Raw genomic sequence first — 21,711 nt, 5'->3', positions numbered from 1 at the left:
CCTATAGCAACCTTGCATGGCTGGTCTTCCCCCATGGGCTCTGGTAGAGGTGGATGCAGGGCAGCGGTGGGGTGGGGGGGTAGGTGTGGGGTGAGGGGGTGGGGGCGGGGAAAGTGGAGGGGTGGAGGGGAAGCCAGGAGCCCACATAGTTCCTCAGTGGGGTCCAGGCGAGTGTTCATGGGACTGAACTCAACCAGGCCTTGGCAGTTACCCCAGACTGGAAGTCAGTGATAACATCAGGACAGAGTTATGCATCATTTGGTTTCATGTATGGATTAAGGGCACAACTATCTCTGTGTAGCTTGTTCCCAGAAAATACCCTCCTTCTTGGAGAGGCAGATTCACGTGTGTTTTCTTTATTTTGTTTTCTTTTTTTGGCTATGACTGCAACATGCCGGATCTTAGTTCCCTGACCGGGGACTGAACCTGTGCCCCGTCTAGTGGAAGCGCAGAGTCTTAACCACTGGACCGCCCGGAAGTCCCCCGTGTGCCTTTTAGATTATATACCTTGCATTTACTCCATACTGGTAGTCCTCACTGTTAATGTGATTGGTTACATACTTTGCCAGCCAAGGCCACTTGATTAAGTATACCCCCAGTACTTCCTCTACTAGTTGCCAGCTCCTTTTTTGCTGTTTAATTTTTCATTTTTTTTTTGGCAAATGGGTACTTTTTTTGTTCTAATAGGTACTCATCACTGTCTCCCTGTCTGTCTTATCCCCTTTGCTCTTCTGGGAAGAGTGTCTTCCCAGGAACCAGGGACAGGACAGTGCTCCCAGAACTTTGTTTACAGTGGGGAAAAGGCATGTGGGTACCTTTTGGAGGGAAGCAATAGGGATTATTATTATTATTAAGGCTATGGCTTTTCAAGTAGTCATGTATGGATGTGAGAGTTGGACTATAAAGAAAGCTGAGCACAGAAGAATCGATGCTTTTGAACTGTGGTGTTGGAGAAGACTGTTGAGAGTCCCTTGGACTGCAAGGAGATCCAGTCAGTCCATCCTAAAGGAAATCAGTCCTGAATATTCATTGGAAGGAAGTTGCTGAAGCTGAAACTCCAGTACTTTGGCCACCTGATGCAGAGAACTGACTCATTGGAAAAGACCCTGATGCTCGGAAAGATTGAGGGCGGGAGGAGAAGGGGATGACAGAGGATGAGATGGTTGGATGGCATCACCGACTTGATGGACATGAGTTTGAGCAAGCTCTGGGAGTTGGTGATGGACAGGGAAGCCTGGCATGCTGCAGTCCATGGGGTTGCAGAGTCGGATATGACTGAGCAACTGAACTGAATGGGGATTGTAAAATGTTCCTTCTTCTTTCCTGCCCCTTAGGCAGAAGGTGCTGTTAGGGGCTGGGAATGCCTGCTTCTTCAGGGATCTGGGGCTCACATGCAGGACCACTGGGTGCTTAAAACTGGCAGTAGACTCTGGGGAGGATGATTACAGGTTCTTGTCTAAACACAGTGTGGCCGTCGTGTATATGGATGGAGAGTATGTGCGTCTCCCGGGAGTGGAGGCAGGTGGCGGCAGCTGCGGGTGTGGATCTGGCAGAGCTGTGGGGCCTCCCGTGCTCCTTACCTTTCACCAAGACGCCACACCAGAGCTTGCTAACTTTAGTCCCACCTCTGGTGCCAGCTTCATTTCCCACCCCTCGTCCCTTTGTATTTTGTTTGCCAGTAACTGCAAACTCCTTGGAGTCCCTGGGCCTGCCTGGCTATGCCAAGCCTCTGTGACCTTGCACAGAACCCCCTTCATCTTGACAAGCTCCCGGGGATGTCTTTCTGTGCAGCGTCTTGACCCACAGGGACAAATTGCTTCCTCCTTGGTTCTGCTTTTATTGTATGGTTTTCACTTTTGTACTGTTTTTGTTCCATCTCTCTTTTATAAATTTTGAGAGCAGAGAATGTCTTACTGGTTTTTGATCTTCAGAACCAAGCACAGAGCTTTCCATGTTCAGAACCTGAGTCCTCAGTGAATATTAAACTGAGTCCCTGAAATTAATCATCCAACTCTTTCCGTATTTTCTTTTCTATTGTAATAGAAGTTTCCTTTTATTTCTGTTACAGTATGGTCACTTTTTTTCTTAAACTGCTTTTTAAAATTGAAGTTTAGTTAATGTACAATGTTCTGTTTCAGGTGTATGATGGAGTGAGTCAGTTATATAACTGTGTGTGTGTACACACCTTAACTTACACAGATAATTTTTTTTCAGATTCTTTTCCATTATAGGTTATTAGAAAGTATTAAATATAGTTCCCTGTGTTCCACAGTAGGTCTTTGTTGTTTATCTGTTTTATGTATAGTAGTATGAATATGTTAATCTCAAACTCCTAATTTATCCTTCTCCCTTCCCCTTTGGTAACCGTAAGTTTGTCTTCTATGTCTGTGAGTCTGCTTCTGTTTTGTAAATAAGTTTGTGTGCATCTTTTTTTTGTTTTTTTTAGTTTGCACATATATTTGTCTTTGGCTTACTTCACTTAGTATGATAATCTTTAGATCCGTCCATGTTGCTGCAAATGGCATTTTGTTCTTCTTTATGGCTGAGTAGTATTCCATTCACTTTTCACTTTCACGCATTGGAGAAGGAAATGGCAACCCACTCCAGCGTTCTTGCCTGGAGAATGCCGGGGACGTGGGAGCCTGGTGGGCTGCCGTCTGTGGGGTCGCACAGAGTCGGACACGACTGAAGCGACTTAGCAGCAGCAGTATTCCATTGTGTATGTACCACACCTTCTTTCTCCATTCATCTGTTGATGGACGCTTAGTGTGCATCTGTGTCCTGGCTATTGTGAATAGTGCTGTAATGAACAGTTTTGACTACACACAAACACACAAAGCACACAGACTCGTATGAAATCACAGGTTCTTTGAAGGCAGATGCTCTGGCTTGTTCTGCTTTTAATTCTCTCGTAGTACCTTTTGCATAGTGAATATTGAGCATACAGCATTTGAACTGAATTCAGAATAAATGAAACAAATGAAAACTAAGCATTATTTTAAGTAAAGTATTTTATCTATTAAAATTACTTGTCTTAATTTTTAAATTGATTAGAGCTACCACCTCTTATATTAAATATAACAACTATTTTATTTCTCCCCAGGAAGCCACAGAGTTTAGGGAGAAGAGTAGACTAAAACGAGCGTGAGTCGATGCTTGGGAAGTGTGATCTCATGCTTAAGTGTGTCTTTGAGAGACAGTATGGAAAAGAACCAGAACGTTCACTGACTGCTTTCAGCGTAACAATGACTAAGGAAGATGGGAGTTCACTTCCCCACAAACAGTCCACGTGAGGAGGGCAGGAGTAGGCAGCCCTGCTCTGCTTTCCTTCTGTCTGTTGCTTGCTGTGAGCTGAGGGGTCTTGTCCTTACTGCATGGTTGAAGCTGGCTGACACCCTTACTTTGCATCCTGGTGTGTGGAGGACAAGTAGGGATCTTTTAAGGATATGACCTTGAAGTTGTTGTTCAGTCGCCAAGTTGTGTCTGACTCTGCGACCCCGTGGACTGTAGCCAGGCTCCTCTGTCCTTCACTATCTCCCCGAGTTTGCTCATATTCATGTCCATTGAGTCGATGATGCCATCCAACCATCTCACCCTGTCACCTCCTTCTCCTCCTGCCATCAATCTTTCCCAGCATCAGTGTCTTTTCCAGGGAGTCAGCTCTTCACATCAGGTGGCCAAAGTATTGAAGCTTCAGCATCAGTGCTTCCAATGAATAGTCAGGGTTGATTTCCTTTAGGATTGACTGGTTTGATCTTGCAGTCCAAGAGACTCTCAAAAGTCTTCTGCAATACCAGATTTCATTAGAAAGCATCAGTTCTTCGGCATTCAGCCTTCTTTATGGTCCAGCTCTCACATTTGTACATGACTACTGGAAAACATAGCTTTGACTGTGTGGACCTTTGCCAGCAAAGTGATGTCTCTGCTTTTTAATACGCCGTCTGTCTAGTTTCAGTGTGCTTCTGCTTAATTTGTACTGTCATTTGCTTTCACTATTTGCTGGTTAGATCGCCTGTTTAGCCAGTGACTTAGATGGCCACTAGGTGGCAGTATTGGTTTTACATTTAAAGACACCTAATTAAGCATCATCATCAAGAAACCCCTCTCCCCATCCTGTTTCCATGGTCATAGGAGGAGTCTAGACTGAAGCAATAGGAAAGCTCCCTTTAATTATCAGAAGGTATGTTTTTCTTATTCTGAAATTCGTTCCTAGCATCAAAGCCAGCTGCTGCTGCTGCTGCTGCTAAGTCGCTTCAGTCGTGTCCGACTCCGTGCGACCCCATAGACGGCAGCTCACCAGGCTCCCCCCTCCCTGGGATTCTCCAGGCAAGAACACTGGAGTGGGTTGCCATTTCCTTCTCCAATGCATGAAAGTGAAAAGTGAAAGTGAAGTCGTTCAGTCGTGTCTGACTCTTAGCGACCTCATGGACTGCAGCCTACCAGGCTCCTCCATCCATGGGATTTTCCAGGCAAGAGTACTGGAGTGGGGTGCCATTGCCTTCTCCGGAAAGCCAGCTATGAGTATTGAAATAGTTATGACAGAACGTTGTTTTAGCACTTGGGTTTAATTTGCTCACAAGATCCAGGGTGTCCTGTTAGGACTTAAAGTAATTTCATCTTTGGGTTAACAAGTCTTGTGGTAGTTGAAATGGCTGGAACGATTTTAAGCATTTGTAACTGTACATGATGCTGGCTCATTTTTTTATCTTTGTAGAATTCTTCATGTTACTTATATGCTTGAGAGTCGAATTTATTCCATGGGTAGCATTTTGGAGATCCACAGATGGTTGAAAGCTCACATTGGGTCTGCAGACAGCTCTTTGAGCAGTGATAAGCTACCCTGACCTAGAACTCCATAAAAATAGAGAAAGAAGATGCAGTGCAGAGAATTAAGTGCTGAGATGCACAAAGTAGAGGGCAGTAGGATCACTTTGAGAGGCAGGTAATGGCTCCCAGGTTATAGCTTGACTGAAACTTGTTTTAAAAAACTGACATTTTTTTTTCTTTTTTTAAAAAATTAATTTATTTTTTATTGAAGGATAAATGCTTTACAGAATTTTGCTGTTTTATGTCAAACTTCACCATGAATCACCATAGGTATACATATATCCCCTCCCTTTTGAACCTTCCTCCCATTTCCCAACCCCTCTAGGTTGATACAGAGCCCCTGTTTGAGTTTCCTGAGACATACAGCAAATTCCTGTTGGCTGTCTATTTTACATATGGTAATGTAAGTTTCCATGTTACTCTTCCCATATATCTCACCCTCTCCTCCCCTCTCCCCATGTCCATAAGTCTATTTTCTATATCTGAAACTGACACGTTCTTGAGAAAGAATTGACGGCCTAGTCATCAGCTGGGGAAACTGAGGATGTCCGAACCCCAGGCAGAGTTATCAGGGCCTCTCCAGCCTGTGGCATGGAGCGGCCGGCTCCTCCTCCTCCGAGGGGCCAGCCCCATCGTTCGCCAGGTGTGCGCTGCGCCTCTAATGGGACAGGATGTCACCTGCAACCTGAACTCGATGTCTTCAGGTTGCAGTTTTGTTTTTTTCCATAGATTTGCCCACCATGAGCATTCAGAACAGTTGCTTAGTGAGGAAGGAATCACCGGTAAGTTTTATCATGTGAATATTTATCTGATAGCCCAAAATATCTCTTCCTCCCACACCACCAGATGTCTAGAGCTGCAGTTTATTTATTCATTACTCCTGTCGGGTTGCACTTGACTACGAAATCTGCCAAAAATTAAGATGCAAAAATGTAATGGTTGCTGCAGTCGTGCATCTGCTTTTAGCTGTTCTCTTTTGCTTTGGCAAGTCGTCCTCTGCCTGTTTTGCCTCAAGATGCTAAAATGCAGTCTTACTGAAAACACAAGACGTTTTTCATTCTTCTCATGTGACTGGAGGAACCAGGAGCCTAAGCGGACTTTCTGTCTGAAACTTAATACTGTACTTGGAGTTGTTACTGCAGTGGTGAAGCTGTTCTTATTTTCTGAAACAATCTGGGTCATTGTGGGTTGTCACTCCCATCGCTAGGTTTGAAGCTTACAGTGCAGTTCATAATGGTTTTGAAGTCTATAGTGAGACATTTCTTCTAAAGAGGAAGGCAGCAGACTTTACCAAGTGCATCCTATGTGCAGAGAACCATTCTGGATTGTTGTGGAGCAGTTTGAGAGGAATTAACAGATACTCCAGTTCCTTGAATTACTTATAGATGGTGGTGGTGGTTTTTCAGTCGCTCAGTCATGTCCTACTCTTTGTGATCCCGTGGAATAAGATAGACGGTAACAATCTCATAATAGAAAATGCAGGAGACGCAGGTTTGATCCCTGGGTAAGGAAGATCCCCTTGGAGAAGGAAATGGCAACAACCCACTTCAGTATTCTTCAGGTGCCTGGAGAATCCCATGGACAGAGGAGCCTGGTGGAATATAGTCCACGGGGTCGCAAAGAGTTGGATATGACTGAGCCAGCACACACATAAGTAGAAATTAAAAATCAAGTTAAGTCTATTAACCTATCTATTTGACAAATATTAACTGCACAATTCTAGCTATATTAGGTACTTTCAAACATCTCTAGACAGTCCATGGGACCCTTGAAAAGACAATAGTCACGAAGCTGTTTAGGAAGCAGAGTGATGTGTAAAAAGCATGAGTGAATATAGTGCCGACAGCGCATGTGAAGCTTGAGGAGATAAAGAGGGAAGACTTGTGTCAGGTTGGGAAGCGGGGACGGGAATTGAGCTGGAGGGATGTTGGTTTAGAACCAGTCCATTCTGAAGGAGATCAGCCCTGGGATTTCTTTGGAGGGAATGATGCTAAAGCTGAAACTCCAGTACTTTGGCCACCTCATGTGAAGAGCTGACTCATTGGAAAAGACTCTGATGCTGGGAGGGATTGGGGGCAGGAGGAGAAGGGGACGACAGAGGATGAGATGGCTGGATGGCATCACTGACTCGATGGTCATGAGTCTGAGTGAACCCCGGGAGTTGGTGATAGACAGGGAGGCCTGGCGTGGTGCAATTCATGGGGTTGCAAAGTGTCAGACACAACTGAGCGACTGAACTGAACTGAACTGAACGGATCTGGAAGATGTAGACATGAATCATCAGTATGGTTGGCTTTGGGGTGCCGAGAGACCTAGGGTTTGTTTGGGGGGATAATTAAAGTGTGTTTTAGCAGGAAGAGTGGTCTTTTTAGATTGAAATGGGTGGAAAGTAGAGCTGGCGAGGTGGGGGATGTGATGGCCTAGTGTGGGGTTCCTGAGTGCACATCTCTAGAGAGCAGACTGCAAATTTGGAAGAAGTGCTACTGTTTTTCCTCAAATGTTTTCTCCCTGCATTACAGATGGAAGGGTAACGTGCAGTTAGAGAGCCTGACTATTTAAAGAGGCGCATGAACAAAAGCCAAGTGGAGGTGAGGCTGACGGAAGCCCACGAGGAGAGTGTGTGACAGTCTCTGATTTAATCAGCACTTGAGTGTGTTCTGTCCTAACTACCTATTCCGGGTGGCGTCTGGGTGTCAATTATGTTATGACTTAGGTTTTTTGAACTTGAAAAAATTCCTCCTGGAGTGGATGTTTGTGGGAAAATTCTGTTTTTTTTTTTTTTGTTTTGTTAAATAAAAATGGGCACTGACACTTCAGTCCCTGGTGAAGCCTCTATTGGAGAAGTTTGTGTCTGTGGTCTGTGTTGTGATGCAGAGACTGTCCAGTGAGAGGTTTTGCTTTTTTCCCCTCTCCTGCGTCCTGGGATCCAGTAACCATGGTTGATCCCGGATCATTTTTACTGCAGCTTCAGAAATGTATGAACACTTGCTTAAAATTATAGGAACCATTTTGTTCTCCTAAGGGATTTCTTTTTCAAACTTTTATTTATTTTCATTAACTTTTATTGGAGTTTGGTTGCTTTCCAATGTTGTGTAAGTTTCTGCTGTACAGCAAGATGAATCCATTACACGTATTCATATATCCCCTGTTTTTTGGACTGCCTTCCCATTCAGGTCACCGCAGAGCATTGAGTAGAGCTCCCTGTGCTATACAGTAGGTTCTCATTAGTTATCTCTTTTATCCATAGTACCATTGGGGAAACAGTGGAAACAGTGTCAGACTTTATTTTTCTGGGCTCCAAAATCACTGCAGATGGTGACTGCAGCCATGAAATTAAAAGACGCTTACTCCTTGGAAGGAAAGTTATGACCAACCTAGATAGCATATTCAAAAGCAGAGACATTACTTTGCCAACAAAGGTCCGTCTAGTCAAGGCTATGGTTTTTCCTGTGGTCATGTATGGATATGAGATTTGGACTGTGAAGAAGGCTGAGCGCTGAAGAATTGATGCTTTTGAACTGTGGTGTTGGAGAAGACTCTTGAGAGTCCTTTGGACTCCAAGGAGATCCAACCAGTCCATCCTAAAGGAGATCAGCCCTGGGATTTCTTTGGAAGGAATGATGCTAAAGCTGAAACTCCAGTACTTTGGCCACCTCATGCGAAGAGTTGACTCATTGCAAAAGGCTCTGATGCTGGGAGGGATTGGGGGCAGGAGGAGAAGGGGACGACAGAGGATGAGATGGCTGGATGGCATCACTGACTCGATGGACGTGAGTCTGGGTGGACTCCAGGAGCTGGTGATGAACAGGGAGGCCTGGCGTGCTGCGATTCATGGGGTTGCAAAGAGTCAGACACGACTGAGCGACTGATCTGATCTGAATAGTGTATATATTTCAAATCCCAATATCCCAATCCACAAAGGAGTTTCAAAATAAGATTAAATTGGAGGGCTTCCCTGGTGGCTCAGTGGTATAGAATCCGCCTGCCAATGCAGGAGACACGGGTTTGGTCCTTGATCAGGGAAGATCCCACATGTTGCAGAGCAGTGAAGCCCGAGCACCAGAACTATTGAGGCTGTGCTCCAGGGCCTGGGAGCCACAACTGCTGAGCCCTTGTGCTGCAGCTGCTGAAGCCCACACACCTAGAGCCTGTGCTCGGCAATGAGAGAAGCTGCCACAAAGAGAAGCCCGTGCACCGCGACTGGAGAGTGCTCCTGCTCGCCACAACTAGAGAAAGCCCACACAGCACTGAAGACCGAGCACAGCCAAAAATAAATACGTACAAAGATTTTTAAAAGAGATTAGATTTGAAACAGTGAAGAAGAGAGGCTAAAGCATGGTGGTTGTTTTAAAGTAGGTTCTAGTAAAATAAAGACTCATGTATGTTTTGAAGACTCTGAAGTGTGACCCTTTACCTTAGCACCAGGCACAGGTCATGCTTGGTTGGGGAATCACTCTGAATGAGGAACAGGGAAGAAGCCCCTGCAGGACGTGGAGAGGGGGATGGGCAGAGCTTAGAATGAAGGCAGGACCTAGGGGAGGGGCAGAAGCACAGATGAATTATGGATCCATTTTTAAAGCATCCTCCAAATACAGGAAAGAAAATTCAGAAGTGGATTAGGCTTACAAGGTGTGTTTTATTTTTTAGGTGGGTATGGTGCCCTGATTGGGCTTCCCTGATAGCTCAGTTGGTAAAGAATCCACCTGCAATGCAGGAGACCCCAGTTTGATTCCTGGGTCTGGAAGATCTACTGGAGAAGGGATAGGCTACCCATTCCAGTATTCTTGGGCTTCCCTGGTGGCTCAGCTGGTAAAGAATCTGCTGCAGTGTGGGAGACCTGAGTTCAATCCCTGGGTTGGAAAGATCCCTTGGAGAAGAGAAAGGCTACCCACTCCAGTATTCTGGACTGGAGAATTCCATGGACTGTATAGTCCATGGGGTTGCAAAGAGTCAGACATGACTGAGTGAGTACATTTCATTTTACGGCAGATGTTGGATTACATTTTCTGTTTTAGGCCAAAAGGGGCCAGACTGGCTGCTTAGAAATCTTTGTACTCTCCCTACCCACAATAGCTTTAAAAAAAAAAAAAAAAGGAAAGAAAACTTCATTGTTCAGAGACTACAAGATTGTGCATGAAGGAAAAAAAAAAGAATGTACAAAACCAACAAAAGAGTTTATCAAGGTCACTAGTTTAAAAAAAAAGGGTCAATGTTTAAAAATCATTTGTATTTCTATATACAAGCAGTGATGATTAGAATTGAAAAATTTTAAATGATATCATTTATTCATAGCATCAAAAAGCATTAAATACCCAGGGATAAATCTAATGAGAAATGTTCAGAATTCTACATTGAAAAGTAGGAAACATTACTGAGAAAAATTGTTGTTCAATTGCGAAGTCATGTCTGCCTGTGACCCCATGGACTGTAGCACGCCAGTCTTCCCTGTTCTTCACCATCTCCCTGAGTTTGCTCAAACTCATGTCCATTGAGTCGATGATGCCATCGAACCATCTCATTCTCTGTTGTCCCTTTCTCCTCCTGCCCTCAATCTTTCCCAGCATCAGGGTCTTTTCCAGTGAGTCAGCTCTTTGCATCAGGTGGCCAAAGTATTAGAGCTTCAGCTTCAGCATCTGTCCTTCCAGTGAATATTCAGGACTGATTTCCTTTAAGATTGACTGGTTTGATCTCCTTGCAGTCCAAGGGAGTTCAAGAGTCTTCTCCAACACCATAGTTCAAAAGCATCAATTCTTCCGTGTTCAGCTTTCTTTAGAGTCCAACTCTCACATCCATACAGACTACTGGAAAAACCATAGCTTTGACTAGATGGACCTTAGTTGGCAAAGTGATGTCTCTGGTTTTCAGTATGCTGTCTAGGTTTATCATAGCTTTCCTTCCAACTAGCAAGCATCTTTTACTTTCATGGCTACAGTCCCCATTCACAGTGATTTTGGAGCCCAAGAAAATGAAGTCACTGTTTCATTTTTTTCCCCCATCTGTTTGCCATGAAGTGATGGGACCAGATGCCATGATCTTTGTTTTTTGAATGTTGAGTTTTAAGCCAGCCTTTTCACTCTCTTCTTTCATCTTCATTGAGAGGTTGTTCAGTTCCTCTTTGCTTTCTGCCATTAGGGCGGCATCATCTGCACATCTGAGGTTGTTATTTCTCTCAGCAATCTTGATTCCAGCTTGTGATCCATCCAGCCCGGCATTTCTCATGATGTACTCTGCATCATGATGACTCCGCAAAGAGTCAGACGCGACTGAGCGAGTTTCGCTTCTCTTCACTTCGCTCTGCATGTAAGTTAAGTAAGCAAGGTGACAGCACACACCCTTGATGTGCTCCTTTCCCAGTTGTGAACCGGTCAGTTGTTTCGCGTCTGGCTCTGTTGCTTCCTGACCTGCAGACAGCTTTCTCAGGTAAGTTAAAGAAAAATTAAAGCCTAAATGAACAGAGAAAAAGCATAGTCATAGATTGTAAGATTCAATAGTGTGTCCATTTCCCTTAAATTTATCAAGAGATTAAATGCAATCCCAATGAAAACTCCCGTAGGTGTTTCACTGGAAATTGCCAGGCTGACTCTAAGATTTACATGGAAATCAAATAATCAAAGTGAAGAGAACAGGCACTTCTAATTTTGCTGCCATCTTTTGTGGTATGAACTTTATTTAAAACCTGGCAGAATTATAACAGTACAAATAAATGATTCGTTCTGCTTATTCACAGAAAGTTTTGGAAATCACTGTTTTCTTGAGAAGAGTTAGGCCTTGGCTTATTAATTAAAAAAAACAAACAAACCTTATTTCCATGCAATAAGCCAGGAGAGCTGGGAGCAAAGCTTTTCATGGATTAGTGTGAAGAAGCTTAAGAAAATGGCCTTATGTTTTCTATTTTTAGACTTTTTTTTTGTTGGCAAGGAGGTAGGGTGAAGCACTTCCTTGAAGGGTGAGCTGTGAGTCAAGTGGCTTTCACTAAGCTTCCCTATTTGTTGTTTTCAGTCGCTAAGTTGTGTCTGACTTTGCGACCCTATGGACTGCAGCATGCCAGGCTTCCCTGTCCCTCACCATCTCCTGGAGCTTGCTCAAGCTCATGTCCATTGAGTCGGTGAGGCCATCCCGTCCTCTGTTGCCCCCTTCTCCTCCTGCCTTCAATCTTTTCCAGCATCAGGGTCTTTTCCTTTTTCAGGTGAGACCAATCAAATGCTTAATTTCTTAGTGAAGTTTGTTTTTTGTCATAATTGACAGGTGTTAGGTAATGTTTTTATTACATTGCTATTGAATAAGAATTTATGCATCCGTTTACTAAGTCTTTGTGGAATATTGACTCAGGCAAGGCTTGAGCAAGATGCCCCAGAATGCAGAACAGTGGGACAGTCCACTTCCTCAGGGGCTTGCTCAGCAGTGAATTCCTCACATCTTGTCATGAACATGCCTTTCTGTTTGGCCCCCAGCATTCGGACCCCCTCCCTTACCAGCAAATTCAACCCCATGTGAGTCTGGTGGGAGTGGGCTCAGCCCACTAAAGACATCAGAGGCCAGATTCAGGGTCTCCCCCACTCAGGGAGGGTGTTGGATGTTGTAACTCAGGATTCTGAGTCTGGAGCCAGGACCCATAGATGTGGTCACTTAATTTTTTTTATTTTTTGGTCACGCGGCTTGGCATGCAGGATCTTAGTTCCCCAACCAGGGAGCAGTGGAAGCATGGAGTCTTCACTGGACCTCCAGGGAAGTCCTGAAGTGATCACCAGCTCTCCTTCCCCTGGTGGTGACAGTCAGGACCAGATGCGGTGGCAGCACATGCTGGTGTGTGGAGGTGACACCCGGTGGGGTGACCTCTTCCTTGTGATTCCCTGTGGTCGGGCCCCTGCATGAGCTGCCCTCCAGGAGGCCTATGCTAGGATCAAGGGACACTGTACGTTCCTTTCTGCAGCCACATCAGCAGCCACCATGAAAACACAAGCCAGGCAGCAGACTGCCCTGGTTGGAAAGTTTGGGTTTGTTGTGACATCTGAACTGAGCCTTGAAGTACTGTTTGCTGGACTCCTGCCTGGGGTGGCTGCAGGGACTCCCACGGATGGAGACAGTGAACTGGGGTCTCTTGGGATGTTAGCAGAGGGCTCAGTCCATGGGCTCGCTAAGAGTCGGATACGACTGAGCAACTTCACTTTCACTTTTTACTTTCATGCATTGGAGAAGGAAATGGCAACCCACTCCAGTGTTCTTGCCTGGAGAATCCCAGGGACAGGGGAGCCTGGTGGGCTGCCATCTGTGGGGTCACACAGAATCGGACATGACTGAAGCGACTTAGCAGCAGCAGCAGCAGCAGCCACTCTGAGCTCACACAGCACCCTGAGTTCCTATTTGGGAAGGTGGGCTTGGTGGGATTAGAGAGACTCCTAACACGTGGGGCTGGGGTCTGCAGTGGAGACCCTCGAGGAGGGTTCACATCTACAGGAGTGACCACAGCTGACTTTTATTGAGTGCCTGCTAGTGGTAAAGAACCCACCTGCCAGTGCAGGAGACGTAAGAGACTTGAGTTTGATCCCTGGGTCGGGAAGATCCCCTGGAGGAGGGCATGGCAACCCACTCCAGTATGCTTGCCTGGAGAATCCCATGGACAGAGGAGCCTGGAGGGCTACAGTCCATGGAGTCTCACAGAGTTGGACACGACTGCAGGGACTTAGCACACACTGTCATCTTTGTTTTACTTTGTGCTCGTGTCAGTGCACTCTGCCACTTTTGAAGCCTCAGCTCGTCTAAGTTATTATGTGGTTTCTGTAACTCTCCCCATTTGCAGAGAGGAAACCAAGGCCTCGCGGGATTCAGCAACCTGCCCGTGCTCCCATCCCTCATAAGAGGTGCTGTCAGGTCTGCCTCTCAGTTCTGGCCTGTCTCCCGACACGCAGGTGGGGCCTTAACCTCAGGGCCAGGCAGCAGATCACTGCGGCTGCTGTGTGCAAGTAACTCCATGCCTGTGCCCTCTCTCACTTTACCTGGCTTTATTTTTTTTTAATACCATTTTTTTGTTGACAGTGTATTCTAGATTTCTTTGCTTAATGCCTGCCTCCTTCATTAGAACTTGAGATCCAAGAGGGCAGGGACTCTGCCCTATGTTTGCACAGTTGTTTGCTGTCATCCTAGAACAGTACCTGGCACATAGCAGTTGCTCAACAAATACCATACAATCAATAATAATATTAGTAACCATCACATTCAAGCATGTGCCAAGTGCTTGGCATATATTAACTCACTTGATCCCCAGGACTGTTGTTACCCTCGTATTAGAGGTGAGAGAACAGACCACAGGCAGGTCTGGGAACTTGCTCAAGGCTGCAGGGTTCAGAAGAGCTGGAGCTAGGATTCTGATGTAAGCACTTTGGCTCCAGAAATCAGGTTCCTAAAATGCTAAACTTCACTGCCTTTCATGAATGAGTGAATGATTATTTAAAGCAGGTTTTATGAACCATAAAAATGTATTTAGTAGAGCATTTCAAAGTAAATAAATTACATAAATTAAAATAAATTACATCAATGATGAGGTAATATTTTTCTCTTGTTAAGAAATGACAGTTAATGATTAAGACAGATTTCTGGGGGAAAATATATTTAATATAGGCTTAGATTCTTGGAAGGTTTGTTATTATAGCATTACATGTAATCTGCTGGTCCACAAATGAATGGTGGGTTTTTAAAGGCTAGTAAATCTGTCTGATATATGTTCCCAACAAGATATTATGCATCTCTATTATTATCCTCATAAGATAGGCCTACTTCATATGGAAGAAATTATAACAATAAACAGATGTTAATTTTTGTCATGATCTATTTGTTAGTCTAAAAGCTCAGTTCAGTGCCTAAAAACTATATAATTGTTGGGCTTTGGAAATGCATTTGAACTGGGATCAGTCTTAAAACACAATTCAGTCCTTTAGAATGTTTGCCTAATACTAACAAATGTCTTGGGTTTTGCTTTCTGAGTACTTGGTCTTAATAATGAGACTGAATTAGACCATAAACTCATGTACTGCCAGGCTTATATTTTATATTAAGGTATGGGTGGCGCTAGTGGTAAAGAACCCACCTCCCAGTGCAGGAGACCTAAGAGACCTGGGTTCAATCCCTGGGCCAGGGAGATCCCCTGGAGGAGGGCATGGCAACCCACTCCAGTATTCTTGCCTGGAGAATCCCATGGACAGAGGAGCCTGGCGGGTGATGGTCCATAGGGTCAAAAAGAGTTGGACACGACTGAGGCGACTTAGCTCACATGCAAGGACAAGTTACATATTTTGGGAAATAGTCTGTTGACAAGGGAAAAGGAAAGCATCACAGACTTAAATTAGTGGATTTTTTTTTTTTTTTTTCGAGAGAGGCAGAAGGACTAAAGTGGTCCCAAACCAAATTTGTCTAATAATTAAAGTTACTTATGACATTTAAAATATTAATCTGCTTTGATCTACATTCACATGTTGGCATTTTCAGTCATACTACTGATATTTCTAGATATAAATTTTGAATGATTGCTCCCTCCATATCAAGAATAATGGGCTTTTTCCTCTCAGAGCATCTTCAGATGCTCAGCTGTGGATTCTGAACCTTTTCGTGAATGAAGATGATGAATATGTATGAGAGCCAGGTAACAAGGGAGAGTGTTGGTTTTGAATTTTTGGTTCCCAGTAATTATTAGTGTCTTTAAATTCGAATGTGCCTTGAGAAAAAAAATTCAAAGCAAGTACTGTGGGACGGTTCTGTAGGCTTTCTGACTTCAAAGTGCTTATTAGGATAGAAGCAGATGCCTGCTAGAAATGTAGATTTTTGGTTCAATGAGACAAATAGAATTAAAGTATTTAAATTACCATGATCAACTTTTCCATTTAAAAAATTTTCCTTTTCTGTCATTTACCCTGATTTGATTATTTGTATTTTTAGTTCCCTTATGCTTGCCTCTGAAATGGTATTATCTCATTCTTGATAGAATTTTACCTTCAGCTTTTAGGTTTGACATGGTTATAAGCGTTCTTTAGGTTGGTGAGAGGCAGTACTCCACACATCAGTGCCATAGCGTCTAGCTTTTACTCCAAAGGGCTCTGTTGATAGAACATTTTCTTACTTTTCCCTTGATTTTTTGTTTAAAAACTCTTTCTTATTCAGCCAGGCATTACATTTTAAAAAGTGGTCTTTGTGTCCAAAAGTGCTTTAAGCTGTTGATATGGTACTTCAGAGAGGTGTAAGTCTTGTAGTCTGGATAGAGCAGACAGAAAGAATGTAAATTATTACAGTCTCAAGTGCTAAGAACTGAGATAAGATCATTTGATGGAACATTTTTTGTTAGCTTTTAAATTATTTTATCTCAGGGAGCTAATAAGGGCTTCCCAGGTGGCGCGGTGGTAAAGAATCTGCCTGCCAACGTAGGAGATGCAAGAGACATGGGTTTGATTCCTGGGTCTGGAAGATCCCCTGGAGGAGAAAATGGCAACCTGCTCCTGTATTCTTGCCGGGATGATCCCATGGGCAGAGGAGCCTGGGGTACTACGGTCCATGGGTTGCAAAGAGCCGGACTGAGCACACCCACACCATGCTAATATTTGGTTGGCCAAAAAGTTGATTTGCGTTTTTCTATAATACCTTACAGAAAACTCTGAATGAACATCTTGGCCAACTCAATACATATGAATATGTGTGTATCTAAGTCTGGGTCTGTTGTGCATACAGACGAGAATACATAAATACACACACATACATACATACATATATACACACATATGTATATATAAAACAAGAATAAAAGCTATTGGTACTTTCTGAGGATTAATAGACAAAACTTTGTAAGTAAAATGTTATTGTTCAGTTGCTGAGCTCTCCTGTCCTTCACTATGTCCTGGAGTTTGCTCAAATTCGTGTCCATTGAATTGGTGATACTATCTAACCATCTCATTCTCTGTCTCCCTTTTCTCCTCTTGCCCTCAATCTTTCCCAGCATCAATGAGTCAGCTCTTTGCATCAGGTGGCCAAAGTATTGGAGCTTCAGCATTAATGTTTCCAATGAGTATTCAGGATTGATTTTCATTAGGATTGACAGGTTTGATCTCCTCGCTGTCCCCGAACCCTCAAGAAAGTCTTCTCAAACGCCACAATTTGAAAGCACCAGTTTTTCAGTGCTCAGCCTTCTTTATGGTCCAACTCTCACAAATGGCCTTGGCTTATTCAAGATCATGTTTTTGAGTATCAAGTGAGGACCTATTTTATATTTTGAGACGTATTTGGAGATAGTTGTCAACATAGAACACTAGTTTTTGAAATATTTCTATTTGGAGATGCAGAGGTACAGAAAACTTGGCTGCCATTTTTGTGTTAACCAACTGAAGCAAATAGAAATCCAGGCATGTGATTTAGTAAACAAAAAGTAATGGAGATAGGAAAGATTGTAACCCACTAGTAATCCAGAGAGCTTATTTTAGTCTAGACTTTAACTCCTCCTTTTTACTGCCTAAACCTTTGTCTGCTGCACTTCTATCATCCTGACCTTTGCATCTTTGCCTGGCAAGGGCCCTCACAGTCTTTCTGCTGAAGTTACTTGTCTGGTGTCATAGCAATGCTTGTTGCCATCCCTTGTATATTTCCTGTAACTTGCCATATAACTCAGAAGGGTGGCTCTTGTTTGGAAGCCACATTTTTGTATTTATTTTTGCTGAAAACAGATTTTTACTTAAAAGATAGTTTAAAGTGTATATGTAATCATTTCATCATTCTGACACAAATATTTTCATTTTTCTGGCTCCGTTATGCTCTCTGTTTTGTTTTGCATGGTTGGAGTTATGTCTGTTTTAATATTTAATGTAAAGACATTCCCATTGTCATAATGTCTTCATTATTGTAATTTCATTTGCTACATAAAAGCGCATTTGCTACTTATTTTCTTGTAAGACTTTTTTTTTTAAGTGTCTTCTGTGTTTCTTTTCTAGCTAGTGCATATTAGCATGGTCCCAATTAGTTTGAGAGAACTCCAGGATGTAGTGAAGGACAGGGAAGCCTGGCATGTTGCAGTCCATGGGGTTGCAGAGAGTTGGAACACAACATAGTGACTGAGCAACAAATAATTATTTGAAATTTTAATGCATGTGTTAAAGTTATTAGTTATCTTCACACATGATTTTTTTCTCTGATATAATCCCCTATGAATATGTGTGTGGTATATATTTGTGTATTTATGGCATATATATGTATATAGCATATAGCTATATATGTGTACATGTACAGATATGGCATATATGTGTGCATATATGGCATATATGTGTATAAAACATACAGCTAGTATGTGTATATGTATACATATAACACATTTTGAAAGACAGTGAGAATTACTTCATTATTCAGAATCAACAGTAGGAAAGCCCAGAGTTATATTGGGTAGCTGCTAATTCAAACTTCAGGGTTTGCTTTTCTCTGTAACATGCCATATTGTTAGTGTGATGTAACCTTCAGTTCAGTTCAGTTCAGTTCAGTCGTGTCCGACTCTTTGTGACCCCATGAATCGCAGCACGCCAGGCCTCCCTGTCCATCACCAACTCCTGGAGTTCACTCAAACTCACGTCCATCGAGTCAGTGATACCATCCAGTCATCTCATCCTCTGTCATCCCCTTCTCCTCCTGCCCCCAATCCCTCCCAGCATCAGTCTTTTCCAATGAGTCAACTCTTCGCATGAGGTGGCCAAAGTACTGAAGTTTCAGCTTTAGCATCATTCCTTCCAAAGAAATCCCAGGGCTGATCTCCTTTCGGATGGACTGGTTGGATCTCCTTGTAGTCCACGGGACTCTCGAGTCTTCTCCAACACCACAGTCCAAAAGCATCAATTCTTCGGCGCTCAGCCTTCTTCACAGTCCAACTCTCACATCCATACATGACCACTGGAAAAACTATAGCCTTGAGTAGATGTAACCTTAGGTTACTGTTTTTACATTTCATATTTGTACATGAAAGTTAAAAAATACTATATAAAATGAAGAAATAAGACATATTTGATAGTTCAAAGATTTATATTGAAAATCATTCTTTCTTAAATAATAAGCTTATATGAACTTCAAGAATGGTATGGAATCTACTTTAGTGTGGTAATATTTCAAATAGTTAAACATGTATCCTTAAAGTCTTTTGCCTGTAATAGTTACCTGGATATAGCTTGTATAAAGCACAGAATATGCTGGAGTTTGTTGTGGGGGTGTTCAAGCATATTATATGTCTGACTTTTGGCTTGTCACAACTGCAAATAGATTGAATACTGCTTAATCGTTTTATATTTATAGCTTAAAAAATATGAGTCTCTATGTATATGTATATGCATGTATATATAGCTATAGTTGTGTCTATTTCTGGATCTTCATTCTTACTAAGTTTATAGATTTTGAAATTCCATCATTATGCTGTAACTGTTGTTGCCTGAGTACTTAAGGATTCTATTTCTAGTTTTCAGAACTGAAGCTCTTCATTATGATGGTGTTTTAGTGTTTTTAGGGCATTCTAAAATTTTTTTCTTCCCATGAAATAAATTGTATATTATTCCTTTTGTTTAGCCGAAGTGTTTTATTTTCCATTTTCCACACGCTTCCTCCGTTGGGTACACAGTAAAAGCTGTGTTTATACCTCTGAGTTTTCCCTCACTTGCCCTGGGCTCTTCCCTTCCAGTCCTCTTTGCAGATATGCAAATTTCAGGGCTCCAGCGCTGTCTGGAGCCTAGGCGCTGGGGAGTTTGTGTGGGTTCAGTTGAAGTCCTTCATTTCTAGTGGCTCCTGAAGAGAACAAAAAAGAGTAGTATGAAGAATAAAATGTCAGATCTTTAAAAATACCTGGTTTGAAATTTGAGTCTTTTAAAGAAATCTTTGTGGTCATATTGTATTATTTATTTTTTGCTCTGATGGTTGTTTCTTCAGGAAATGCCCACTGTGCTCCTCCTTCACCAGCTGGCTCAGCAGGAAGGCGCGTGGACCATACTTCCGCTGTTACCGCAGTACGTTGCCCATGAAATGTGCTCATTATTGGCATCTCTACCTGACACTTGCAGGCTCCCTTGTTTTCTCACTAACTGTGTTTTTCCCGAGAGTCAGCAAGTAAAGTCATTGGATTCTATGACTGCTGCCTTAATCAGATTTCTTAATGATTGATTCTTAATCATGAATAGCTTATATTTTTAAATGTTTCTGTCTTAAAAGATATAATATCAGTATATTTGATATTTTGAGACTGATTTTGAGATCTGTTGAGCTGGGGTTTGTCATGGAAAGAGTTAACTTGAACTCTGGCTGTTCCACAAACCATTAGTATCTGGCTTTTCTATTAATATAAGCTGAAACTGTACATGGAAGAAAAATATAGGGTAAAAAATTCAGATTTCTTGCTATTTTATATGTCCTGTATTTACTTCCTGCTTTCTCTTCCTTAGTAAGTTTTAAACCTTGTTATCAACTCACTTTATAAAAATGATTACTAGAATCTTTCTTTTTCTCAGCTTTTCTGTAACATATAGCAGAAATTCATCATGGATTTTCTTCTGTGAAGAAGATACAAGAATACAAATTGTACAACTCTTAGAAACACTCAGAAGATATGACCCATCAAAGGTAAATACAACTTCAAGTATTTTTTTTTTTTTTGCATGGAGAAAGTGCTTAAAGGAAGTTTAATTTTGATTAAGAGGTTTTTCAGTCTAATAAAAACACTTAATTTAAAATTAAGAAGAACAAAATAGGCCGCTCTTACCCTGTGATATGCAGCATATTATATGGAATGTGTATCTCTCTCAATAAACTTGCTTTAACTTTAAAGAAAAAAGAATGAAATAGCAGTTAAATATCTGGAAGCAATGTTAAATAATTCTCTTTGAGGTTTGGAGCTGTCAGACAGATGGAACTTACAATGAGCCGTTTCTAAATGGAAAAAAAAACTATATGTTTTACCAGTTTTAGAGAATTAAGAAAACTATAAACCAGAGTTAAGAAATAAGTTCCAATTGGTTATTTCTCTTTATCAACAATGACCACATATTGTTTTAGGTAAGAAATAACTTTGAGTACCAACTGTGTGTTGGGCACTATGATAGCAGGAGCTTGGACAGACAGACAACGGTCTTGACTGAATGGATGGTGCAGAGGAGCAGGGGGTGATGGACCATTGAAGAAGCAGTTACAGTTAAAAGTGAGACATCTTTTAAGGGAAACACTGGGTGTTGTTAGAAGTAACACAGCAGGGCATCAGATCTTATCTGGGAAGGTCATGACATAATGTGACATTTAACCTGAGTCCCGTGGAGTGAGTAGGAGTTAATAGGAGAGAGAACTCTAAGCAGAGGGAACAGTATCTGAGGTCTGGAGGTGAGACAGAAATACCTTGTGAGAAAAGTTCACCCCTGCCTTCATATTTTAACATTTTATCTCATGCAGATAGGATGTTGCAGATGGATCATGTTTACCTCTGAGTTCTGAGTGCTGAACACAGTGTTTAACACTTACTAGGTGGTCAGTAATGGAGAAGGCGATGGCACCCCATTCCAGTACTCTTGCCTGGAAAATCCCATGGACGGAGGAGCCTGGTAGGCTGCAGTCCATGAGGTCACTAAGAGTCGGACACGACTGAGCAACTTCACTTTCACTTTTCACTTTCATGCATTGGAGAAGGAAATGGCAACCCACTCCAGTGTTCTTGCCTGGAGAATCCCAGGGACGGGAGAGCCTGGTGGGCTGCCATCTATGGGGTCACACAGAGTCGGACACGACTGAAGTGACTTAGCAGCAGCAGCAGGTGGTTAGTAAATATGTGTGTGTGTGTGCATGCTCAATCGTGTCTGACTCTTTGCAACCTCATGGACTGTAGCCTGCTAGGCTCCTCTGTCCATGGGA

General features: G+C 42.6%; 1 protein-coding gene across 1 annotated transcript in view; it reads left to right on the top strand.

Annotated features, from left to right (window-relative positions):
- Positions 1-21,711, top strand: part of B3GLCT (beta 3-glucosyltransferase) — a 117,957-nt gene that overhangs the window by 31,556 nt on the left and 64,690 nt on the right. The window contains exons 5-6 of the mRNA XM_070380464.1: positions 19,750-19,826; positions 20,325-20,436. Of these exons, the coding sequence (XP_070236565.1) occupies positions 19,750-19,826; positions 20,325-20,436 (189 nt within the window). The remainder of the gene's footprint in view (positions 1-19,749; positions 19,827-20,324; positions 20,437-21,711) is intronic.

The sequence above is a fragment of the Bos mutus genome, chromosome 12 (genome assembly GCF_027580195.1).
Source record: "Bos mutus isolate GX-2022 chromosome 12, NWIPB_WYAK_1.1, whole genome shotgun sequence".
In the NCBI taxonomy this organism is placed as follows: domain Eukaryota; kingdom Metazoa; phylum Chordata; class Mammalia; order Artiodactyla; family Bovidae; genus Bos; species Bos mutus.
This window is presented reverse-complemented; position numbering and strand designations above follow the sequence as displayed.